General features: G+C 40.5%; 1 protein-coding gene across 2 annotated transcripts in view; it reads right to left on the reverse strand.

Moving 5' to 3' along the window:
* Window positions 1-12,093, reverse strand: part of HECW1 (HECT, C2 and WW domain containing E3 ubiquitin protein ligase 1) — a 248,077-nt gene that overhangs the window by 3,679 nt on the left and 232,305 nt on the right. For both annotated transcript variants that reach the window (XM_053971604.1, XM_053971609.1), the window contains 4 exons: window positions 10,640-10,769; window positions 6,598-6,744; window positions 5,734-5,848; window positions 4,296-4,494 (listed from right to left, as the gene is read on the reverse strand). In XM_053971604.1, the coding sequence (XP_053827579.1) occupies window positions 4,296-4,494; window positions 5,734-5,848; window positions 6,598-6,744; window positions 10,640-10,769 (591 nt within the window). The remainder of the gene's footprint in view (window positions 1-4,295; window positions 4,495-5,733; window positions 5,849-6,597; window positions 6,745-10,639; window positions 10,770-12,093) is intronic.

The raw sequence follows: 12,093 nt of genomic DNA on the forward strand, positions 1-12,093 counted from the left end.
AATCCAAAGGCAGTACAAGTGGGCACAGAACCCCCTCCTACCCTAATTATAGCTTGAAACTATCTACTATAGTAAGGCTTGCATTCTAACATAATCATGCCTGTCAGGCAGAAACTGGGCAGTTCTCCTTTTCACCTTGCTTTTGTTAAATGAACCCACAAACGCTCATTTATCAATCTGAGAACCCACAAGTAGTAGCTTTTGTTCCTTTTGCCTGTAAGAGGGAACACTTACATGCTGTCTGGGAATCAGTGTTAAATAGATGAACGTAGATTTGTAGCTGATACTGCTGTTGTATTGAAAAAAGAGGAAAGAGAAGATGGATGGGATATAAGGAAAGGTAAGAGACAGCAGAGTCCATGCACTCAGTCCATTGGTAAAGAAGGAAATTATAAGAATAAAGTTCTTTGTAGTCACATACAATCTTTTAAAAAAAATATTATATGGGATTCTGTGGTGATTAAATACTTGATCATCCAATAGTGAGGAACAGAATTCTCTTACAGCAGATCAGATATTTACTAACACTGGTAATTTGCATCATACATAACATACACTACACTGCTGAATGAAAATCTCTTCTGATGAAAAGGTAGTTGCAGCTCAGCACTGTTGGGAAAAGTGACTTCATTGTGTCAAATGTGATTATTTGAATCCTTGGAATACACACTGAGGTCCTTACTTTCTTGATACTCCAACAGACATAATCTTGGAAGTGGCAGGAGTTTTTGCCAGGTGAGGAGTGCAACAAGGTGGGACAGTGGCATTTGTAGGCACCAAACACTTTTGCCAGCTGAGGATTTAAAAAGACTGAACTGTTGCCTCCTATAGTTATAGTAGAAAGTACTGCTAGTTCTTAGTACAGTTCTGTTTTGGGCCAGGAGTTCTGCTCCCATGGTACCAAATGAAGCTATGTTATTCCAGCTAGAAAACCAGTGGCTTTTCATTAATGTTTGGTGGGGGACAAGAATCCATTCTTGCAGAACTACTGCTAAAACTGATTCCATTTACAAACCTACATGACCCAGAAAAGGTGAAGAGAGGATTTCTGCTTCAGAAGAGGCCGTAGCTACAAAAATTCTCCAACCATCTCTACTCTGGCAACCAGTTAAATGTGTAACACCTTCATTTTGGGACAAAACTCTCCATATTATATAGGAAGAGTAAAACTCAACCTTGATGAACAAGTGATTGAACCTGCTATTTTATCTGACAAGTTATACCAGTTTGGAAGAACCCATGATACAGATTTACACCAACAGATCTGCAAAGCTGGCAGTCTCTTTGGAACTTGCTTTAGGGTCATTGGAGATCTAGGATAAGAGCAGCATCTCTGAGCTGTATGGTGCCTCAACTTTCTAACATATGTGATCTCAAAAGTAAATACAGATAGGAAAAATGTGTCTGGCACATGTGCACACTCCAGAAATAAGATACTGGTGTAATCTTATTCTTCTTAGTCTTAGATGAACGTATTACACCACAATTACCCTGTTCATACAGGGAACTGGTACTAATGAACAAATCCACCAATTTAGAATGAAGTTACTAGATGCTCAACCTTCCTGAATAAGTCTTGCTTATCATCAGTGCTTTCAAGAAGCACTCTAAGTGTCATGTCTCATAGTTATTCTTTGAAAAGTGCTTCATTTTAGAAATTTACACCATGCCTTTTTTTTCTGGACTTGCCATGTTGCTGTTGCAAGTGCAAACAGTACTAACCTATCTAGTTTAGGTGTTAGCAGATCTCTGCTCACTATAAGCAAATGGTAGTTGCATGCTCCATTGCCAGTGTAAGGGATATTTGCCTAAATACTTCAGCCACCTGGAGCAGAAGTAAGGGAACAGAGAGTGAGTCATGGATTCTCCTGATAGAGCTAAAAGTTCTCAACACTTTGTACAGCAGTTAAAGTGAAAAGGGAATTTGTTATGGTTTTTTTGGTGGTAATTTGTTGTGACTCATGTCACAGGGCTAAAAGGCTGACAGGATATGACATATGACTTTTTTTTTAGCCTATAAGTCTTAAGTATGTAAATAAATCTAAATAAACATGGGCAAACCATAATCAGCTATTTAAAAAACAAGTTTTAAATAATACTCATTTAGTTGCTTAACTAAGGATTTAGGGTTTAGCCTGTGTGTTTTATGCATTTCTTAGCACTGTGTATACTTGGCAGCACCCCATAATTTTATAAAAATGCAGGCAATAATTCTGGGTGATCAAGCTATGTTTGTTTCCCATGAGCAAGTTTTGTTTCTTTTTCCCCTGGCTAAAATGAATGCAGAGGTCTAAGACTTCTAACAAGTGCTACCAACTTTCACCTGGAAAGGAGGCCTCTTTCAGGGAGAGCAACTCAGAGATCAGCAGACAAACATAAAATCTTGAGACTAACTGAATCTGAGTCAGAATTAGTGCCTAGGTTCACAAAGGAAGTTAAACAGAGCAGAAAGGGGCCAATTACCTTTTCAGAACTTGATGGGTCAGGCCAGGGCATTTTCTGTGCATGCACCAAGGTCCACCCACCCGTCTCGCCCCTTTGCACCCCAGAAAGAGTGCAAAGAGAGCTCTGCAGAAATGCTGCAGAGTCTGTGACTGCTGGTTGCTGACTGCAGGCAGGAATGTCCTCAGTAAGCTCTGAAACCCTTACATAGAACCTGACTATACATATATATACTGCAAAAGGAGGATCTGGACTACAAATAGCAAACTGTTGCTCTCAGGCTTTCCTACCACATTGTTGGCTGGAGCTCAGAGGGCATGAGTCATCTCACTGACCTTACATGTTTTCATCTTGTTTTAAATCTCAGTGCCCACAACTAGCTTCATGTAGGCTCTAGTCCTGCATATAATCTCCGAAGAGTCTTTATGGTAGATGGACACAAACCAAAATGTACCAGCTGTGACTCAGCTGAGCTATTTCAAAAGTCTGTGTTCAGGCGAGATGAACTGTTCCTTGAAAACCCTTACTCCCATTTCTTGACTCCAGAGGGAGTCCACATAAGATGTCAGCTCTGAACACCTTCTGATATAGTGTCTTGGCTCCAGTTTCTGCATCTCCCACTGCATAAACATGGGCTTGAGCAGGCTTGGACTGAGAGGGTGACCAGATTTGGACTTTGCCTCTCCAGAAGACTCCAGGCATTTGCTCAAGTCCATGTCTTATGGTATACTTCTGGGTAAACAACACAGAGAGCAAGTAATGAGAAAGCTGGGCCAGACCCTTTGTTAATTGATTGTCTGACTATATTTGTGAGGTCTAGGAGATGAAATTTTGCTCTGGGCCATAAAAGTGGCCTCCTTTGCAGTGTAGCTGAAAGCAAATGATAAGAGCAGGAAGAAAGCATCCTTTGGAGGGCAAATGTGATATAAAAGGGCCACTGTAGCAAAAGTATCTCAGAGGCATGGAAATGCTCTGTAAATCCAATGGGGCAGAGCCTCAGGACATTCAAGAAAAGGTTACTCACTTCAGTAAGGAAGGATGAGTGCTGGTCACTCATAAAGTGGTAAAGCAGAACTCAAAGCTGAAACCATGAGTGGCTGTGCCATCACTCTCTTGGGTGGCCTAAGGCAAGTGCCCCACTTTGTGCCCCTGTCCCTTTGTTCTGAAAAGGAAGATGACCCCTCCTTTGGGAATCACTGCCAAGTCTGTTGATTCTGTATGACATTATGGCTCATTTGCTCCTAGCTGGCTGACTGAACTAGATGTAACAAATTGGACATTATCGCCAAACTGTCTGAAGTTCCATCGCTAAGCTTCTTCATTACAAAAAAGTGGAACCATCAGAATAAATGAAGGGATTACACTCAGGTCTCTAGCCAAAACTCAGAAACAGAATCTGGCTTTCATATCTCTGTAAATTCATGAGTATTTTTACTAGCACTTTGGAAGTAAAGGGAACAGAATCAGTTGGCTGATCCTGTTGATCTGAATCTGTTCCAGAATCAAAATAAGAGAACTAGGTTTGAACCTATGGAAATCTTAATCTTAACCATTTCCAAAGATTCCAAACAGTTTGAATTGAGCCTGCAAATCAAAAAGACAGCTTTTGATTTTTTTCCAGAATAAAATACTGCTGTAATCTTACTCTTCTTAGTCTTAGATGAACATATTACACCACAATTTTCTCTGAATGTAATTACAGAATAACAAACTGATCATTGTTTCTTTGTTGTTGTTTTTTTTTTTTTTTTAGCTGTCCTTACTGTATTCATTAATTGACAGAGAGATGCAATGAAGTAGCAGGCCTATGTTTTTAGTAGCAATTCTGGTACAGTGTCCTGGTTGGGACATACCTTGGGAGGGAAGTTATTTTCCCCCATTTCTCTATACAGAAGCGCCGCAGGCCGTTGCTCCCTCGGAGAGCGGCAAAACCCTCGTATGGCACACTCGATGTTCCCGTGACGAACTGCAACAATCGCAGCCTCTGCTCATTGTTAAACCTCTCCACGGCTGCCCAGAACCACCGTATCACTATGTGTCCATCATGGTAGCCTACACCAAGCAAGAGAAATAAAAATCACTCCCTCCTAACTGAGAAGAGCAACACTGAAAAATGCTCCCATTAGTATGGGGTAGTAGATCTCCTACTGGAAAGATACTGGCCTAACAATATATCTTGTTCTTCATGAGCAGCAGGTCCCAGCTTCCATTTTGTCCTGGCTGTGGATACTATAATGTCACTAACTCATTTAGGACCTTGAAACTCAAATATCCACTTGAGATTTACTGGTCTCTCACAAATCTCTTGGCAAGAACTGGGGTTATATGCATGCAATACTAAAAACCACCAGCAATATGCCACACAGTGTGAGTCTCAACAAGCTAACAATTTTTGGATCCCAAGTAAATTCTCTTTTGGATTGCAATAGTGTTCGACATATGCAGAGGAGTTTGCTGGCACGAGCCCTTCCCTGGCAAACTTCTCACCTGAGGGGCTCTGAGCCTTGGTTTGTGCCAGTGAGAGCCAGCATATACCAGGCTGAATCTGTTTTGAAAGTTAAATAGAAAAATGTAGTAGGAGAATAACACTGGGGACCAGCTGTGCTTGTGGTAAGCTGCATATTTCAAGGTAACCCAAAGACTGGGCAGTGACCAGCAAAGACTGAAACCTTGTATTTCAGGGGAGGATATGTGAACCTCAGGAACATTCCACTTATGATGCCGAACTGGTAAATTTCATATTCTTCCATCATCCAAGACAGCCTGGATTAAATCATTGTTTAAAGCAAAACCAGACCAAGCAGTAGAGAAGGGGAAAAAAAAATCCAACTTGACATAGTTTAGGCTGAGGGGACAGTTAAGCAAGATCCGTATGTTGTTGAAATGCAATTGGGAATTGTGCAATTCAGCTCCTGATTTCAGCACCCTGCTGAAGCCAAGAGGACTTATGGAACTACTTTCTGGGAGGCCAAGAGTTCAGCCATAGACATCTTAGATGACTCGTAACTTCTAGATCTTATTGTGCAAATCCTTTTCAGTCCTTAATGGTCAAAACTCCTCCTAACTGCAGGAATTGAATAGATAAAATCTGGACAGAAATAGCAGAAGCAATTTCAGTAGTATAACACCACAACACCTGAGATCTTTTTTTCAGGAGTTATTCTTCACAATAACTACCTGGACAAAATACGGCATTTCCCTCAGGAAAGACAGAAAGAAAAGATGGAGCAAGACTTCCATGTTTTAGACTGAAACAGTCAAGATAGTAGTAAACATGAGCAGGCAGTTTACCTCCACGATATTCTGTGTTGTTCCGCCAGTCATTGAGATCTATTTCTGCAGTGCCAGCTATAACTAGCTCCAGTTCTCTGGCATCAAAAACAGAGACAAGCCTGGAGTCTACAACCTGTAACAAAAACCACTTGTAAGCACAGTTTAGACTGGAAATGAAGCAAAGTCTTATAAACCTATGGTTCTGGTGGCCAGCTCTTCATCCTGACAAAGTTGGAATGTTTGCATTTGCATGTTTGTGCATGATTAGGGAGGGGCAAGAATAGGTGACTACATGAGTTGGTCAGCAAAACCACAGGTTTTCACCCAGTCCTTGTAACAGCTCTGCCAGAAAGATGTTCTCAGATCCAGGTCTTCAGCAAAGATAAACTGCAAAATACAGGGACAACAATGGAGCAGTATCCAGGAATACAACCAGCAAGCTTGGACTGCACCCACGGACTGACTTTACCGGAACAAATCCATGAAGACACTGTGTGTTTCATCAGATTCTTATCAAAGTGTACAATTCTTCACAATCTTTCTTTGTCAGGGACCCCTAATCCTAACCCAAAATCACAATATGGTAGAACAAAATTTGCAAATGCCTACTTCTCTCACAGTGTGAATGGAAAGCAGTGTCGTTCTTAACTCTTGATCATAAGTAATGCTTTATCACATTCAGAAGACACATTTCTTTCCTTTCTCATTTAATCCTAAACATGCTATACCCAAGGTCTCTGTCTGTAGAGATCCAAGAACTCCAATTCCTTGCTGTTTGTGTCTGTTTAGTTGCTCTCTAGGGTACCAATGTAGCATTTAACCAGGGTGCTACTCATTCAGACGAAGAAGGGATGACTGTGGAAGCATCACTTTGCTACTTACTTCGTAGAAGCCACGGACCAGGGCCTCTGTTTGCTGGACCACTCCTCGTTCCACTCGCCACTTTACCATTCTCTCAATGTACTCCTTTTTGTTCTTTTCTGTCACTGCTGTATTTGCCCCTCCAGATTTCAACTCCCTCTCTGTCACCTACAGAACAAAGATAAACAGTGGTGTAGTATGGATCATGTTGTGTTTCAAACACGACATCATCGAAGAAACAGTACAGGAAACAACAGGATGGAGAGGCAATCACAGTATTGGAATAGCAGACTGCTTTGCCAACTGGAAGGGATATCTACTTGTCTCTTAGGCAACAAGTGTTACCCTTCCCCAAGTGCTAGTAAAAGTGTTTACTGAGAAATGCAAACAGCTAAAGAAAGTATCATAAAATTAATACTCCCAATACACTACCTAAAACAAGACCTGTACAGCAACCTTGCACAGATAAATAGTCACTGTGGGATTCAGAGTTTTGTATCAGCCATCCAAACCTGAGAAGAGTTTGTACTGTAAATAACTTTTTCTTATTTTAAGCAAGAGCTGCAGCATTTCTTTGCATTTTGACAGTTAATTTAGTTGGCTTGGGCTACTAAGGCTTGAGATTGAGAAGCGATTTAAGGAATCAGTATGGATCCTACCCAACAAGCACATACTCCTCCTCCCATGTGACAGAAAATTGTATTTGTCTTTCAATTATTTTCACATTCAATTTAGTTGATTTAAAAGGAAGACTATGTTGCTCTTCTCTTCAGTTTTCTGCTGCTAAAACCATGATGTCCACCACAGACAGTAAATGAACTGTATGAATACATATTCATTACTAGTATTATTTATATTATTATCTATTTATTAACCCAACAGACATCACATAGCATAGGCAGTATTTAGGTCACCTTACTTGAGGGACCTATTGCAGTATTATGAATTAAGAAACATTGACTGAGTCATCTAATCGGTAGCTTTGTTGAGAAACAGCAGGAACAAGTAAAGCTAGATGGAAGGAGTTGGGAATTCTTAGCTGATTCAGGTTAAATTCCGAAACATAAATCATTGCATCACCATTATACAGGCAATACTGCATTGCCCAGAAAGAAAGGCTCTGGCCCAGCTACCTTGCTGTATTCTTCAAGGCTGTGAGGCATTAAGTATATCTGCCAAACCAAAGACTAAATGTTGTCCACCTTTAAGCATGGCCATAAGTCCAGATGTTCAAAGTCTCCTGCAAGACTTCCCACAAACACCTAGAAAACTATAGTATTTTTTAACCTCTCATTTTCTGTATACATTCAAATACCATTCATTACCTATGATTGGAGGCTAGCAATCAATAGCAATGTGTCCCTGTTTTGGGGTTTTTGTTCTTAGGGGCATTAACTGCAGCTGTGAGCTACAATTGAGAATCAGGTTTCAGAGTAGCAAGGAGACATTTCAACCAATGTAGCTCACTCCTTTTACCTGATGGGAACAATTGCCAGGGCTCAGAGATAGGTTGTATCCACAAAGAGAGTTCAGAGTTAAGGCCTGGAAGAACACTTTCTACTGGGTAAAAGCATGAGAAAGTACTTTGGGTCACAAGCAACTGACACGTCTCTGTCTTATAAGTGAAATTATCAAACTGCCATTTGGCCCCCACCAGTAAAAATGTGTAATGCTTGATTTGACACTGTATCACTGCTGTTAAAAAAGTGCTCTGGGTTCCAGTAAGTAGGCTGGAATTGATGTGGAATAAATTCTCCTTAAGAAAGTACCAACAAAGAGGATTTGGCCTGAAAGCCTTAGAAGTTCAATACACATCAGAGATGAGACAAGAAAATATGAAATCAGCGCTGACTGGTCACTGTCATTGTGGAAGAAGGACAAAAGGGCTGTAGCCATCTACTATACAGCTTCTCAAGGAGACGGCATATTTATTGTTTTCCTTACCCAGCCCTTGAAATCCATCTTCCCAAATATTAGCAGAGCTCCCACTGTGATCTACACTTGCACGTGCACCAAGCAAAGCAATACTCAGATGGCATTTAAGTGGCTAGATACTCTTGGCATGGAAGAATTTCCACCTAGGATCCATCTGTGAGCATAAAATGTGACTGTAATTTCTTTGTTATTTTGCTGTCAGCACTTAGTAAATTTCAAGAGGAAAATCTTACTTTCACTTAGGACACTCGTATTCTGATGGTTGTAATTCACAGTGAGAACCAACCTTTCCCCCCATCGTTAATTCTAGCAAGGTCAGTGTCCAGTACATAGGAAATAAAGTACTAGACAACAGCATCAAAATCTGGCTTTTAGTGTCCTATTGCTTTTATACCACAGTATCTACAACAGATTGTGATTTTTCTAGTCTCTTTGGAGCCATTTCTTATTTTCCACAACACACTCCTATGTAACTGTTTTCTCTTTCCTTTGAGGAGACTGTAACAATTAAATAGTATGCCAAATGTTACCTTCAGATGGATCAGGGCAACTCAGTTCTTATTCAACTTTGTAGTCTTCCCTTGTAAATACAAACTTGTCTCATTTGCCTTTCTGAATATGTCTGTATGTTTCTGTCTGCCTTTGTGTATTAGTCTCATGTAGCCATACCTTCCAGGTAAACCACTGTACTGTCAATTCAATGTCTGTCAATGCAAGCTCTCAGTTCCAAGTCCATGAAAAACTCCTGCATTTGAGTCTGTGGAAAAACAGTGCTATTGTTCCTACAGAGGATTCCTACTTTAATTCTTCTGCCCCATTCTTTTCATCTACTCTTGACTCTGCTCATCTTTTGCAACCTTTTGCTATATGCAAGCTAAATTAAGTTTTTAATATACCCCCTGAAGCCTTGCTTGCTTTCTGTTACTTTAAAGCTCATAGCTGAGCAGGGCTGGAATTCCTCCCCTCAGAAACTTGTCAAACTCTTCCCTAGATCACAGAACTACCCTAGCTGTGTGCAAACACTCCAGGAAACTTTACTGTCAAGTGGTGAGAGCCATTATCTGGATATGGCTGTGGGCACAGTTTGTGGTGATTGGGAGTGGGGCTGCAGCCGAGCCTCATCCCTAATGAACTACAACAGTGTAGGACCTATAAACAGTATTGAAGGCAAAGAAACATGGAATGCTGATGTGTATTGACCAATCACAAAAAGGTAGTGAGGGCACACAGGTGTGATGCATGTAAGATGAAGGGTATAAAAGGTCTTATTCCACCTGATTTCTCTGCTCTTTTTGACACTGTGTATCTGTTCCTCACAAGGCATCTCCATCCCCTGAGCTTCTGCAGTACTTGGTGAGCTTGGTTCTTCAGCCTCTCTAGTTTTCAGTATCTCCTTGGAGATCCTTAACATAGTCTCAATATTGTTTTGATTCCCTTCAAGGCTTCCCAGAGACAGTTATAATCCAGCATGGTTTGCAACAGCAGAGAGCACCAGGGCTTCAGTGCAACCCAACGAATCCCACAGGAGACATTTATTCTGATTGCCAGACTGCACTTAAGCCAGTGTTGCACTCTCCCTAAGGCTATAGTGATCAGCCAGGTTACAGAGAACTGTCTGATTAAGGTAGAGCTGAGCTGTAAGAAAGCACAATAAATGGATGTACATACCAAGTTGTTACATAGGTGGAAGGTAAGAGACACAGAATCTAGCAGGGAGATACTAGACAAAAAAATTGTGAGGAGTGCCAGGTCCTACACTACCTGTCAAATGTTTTTTATCCCTCCTAACCCATCCTTTCAGTCACATCAGCTTTAAGTTACATTGCTTGCATTCACCAAATGCCACATCTGTGTGAACAACACCCTGGAGAGAAGAGCTGCACTCCAGAGAATTCCTCATGCTCATCAGTGTGTGGCTCAACAGGCTTGTAGCGGGGCTGGTATTGTATATTACACACCCTAAGAATAAACATCTGCCTTGAAACAGGTGGCTTGAAAGAAACAGAAGGTAGGAGAAGAAAATGTTATTGAAAGGCTAAAGGATCTGTTCTGACAGAAAGGTGTTCATCATGCTCAACTCTGTCAGCTTCAAATTTGCTTTTCAGATGTTTTGCATAGCTATGCTCACCTGTCCAAACACTTCCTCGTTCACTGTGAAGGTTAGATCCAGGATATCTGTGATATTGTTATCCTTCATCCACTGCAAGCTCTGATGGAACTCTTCATCCAGGTACTCTAAGTCGCTTAAATCACATGGCCTGATTGCGAGACAAGAAAAAATATATGATCCCATGACTACTGGCAGGATGACTTCCTACTAAGTATGTCAATAAATTTACTGAAGATCCAACATAAAATTGAAGTTCATTTAGTTTTGTTAACATCAAAGGCTGTTTCACAGACCCTTTTGAAGCAGTTGTGCAACTGCTTTGCATAGCTGGGCTCAAGGCCAAATCTGTTGGCCGCCTGCATTATTTGCTGTCAAAAGACACCCCTGGGGCTTGATTTTACGTGGATCTTCTGGATGCCCTGCACTTCATAGCACACATGTCCCTTCAGCCCCACCATGCTGTACCTGGCTGCTTCCATTATCTATCATCTGCCAGGTGAGCACACAGACTGACACAGGGCAGACCAGGCAGCCTAAATTTCTGCTAATAAGGAGCCATCCCTGTCTGCTGAAAGGACAGATTTGTTTTGAGCAGCCTGGTTTCTAATTCCCTAAAGGGGCAATAAGGATGCAGGGATAACCCTAGGTTTCAGCCTATTTTCAGACTAGATCAGGTACAATATAGATATGAGTGTTTGTACCCCAGCAATAATAATAGTTAAAAAAAAAAACCAACAAAGACTAACATGATAAAGAACTTAAAGGACTGTTAAAACAGGTATCTTTGCTGATTTGGAATCATCTTAATTGATGAACTGTTTCAGCTAAGCTTTATTCTGCTCTTTAGCATTTAATTGCAGTCTTGAGTTAATATTTATGGTTTTATTGTTGCAAAAATTTTATGTATCTTGTTTTACTTCAGTCTATTAATTAAAGAGGGACTGATTGTCAATCCAAATTAACCATATAAACTTCAAATTGAAATTAATGTATTCTTGGTAGCTTACGCTTACTAAAATAAAAGACAGGAGAAAACAAAAAAAACCCACATTCTCTGGTTATATCTACATTAACATTCTTAATTAACCCTAGTTATGTTTTAGAATGAAAGCTACTCCATCAGTGAGGCATGACAAATTATGTCTTTTTGCTTAATATAACCTCTGTCCTTCTTTTGTTATTATTTTGTTTCATTCCATCAAAGATGTTTTTCAGTCTTCCACCTGGCTGAATCTTCATAATTTTTCATCAATACTTTCTGGTGTGTGTTTCTATATGTCATACTTATTTATTTTTGTCAACATAGTATTTATGAACGGCAAATTCTTGGAGAAAGCGAAGAAAAATTAAAATGTCTCAATTTTCTATCGCAGACCAACAAACCAACTGCAGAAAGAACTTGAGGGTCAAGGTGCTCTAAGCAACTTCCTGAGGGTCTGTGCCTCTGTAGGACTCCCTGTGGGATTGCTGTT

The sequence above is a fragment of the Vidua macroura genome, chromosome 1 (assembly GCF_024509145.1).
Source record: "Vidua macroura isolate BioBank_ID:100142 chromosome 1, ASM2450914v1, whole genome shotgun sequence".
NCBI lineage: Eukaryota > Metazoa > Chordata > Aves > Passeriformes > Viduidae > Vidua > Vidua macroura.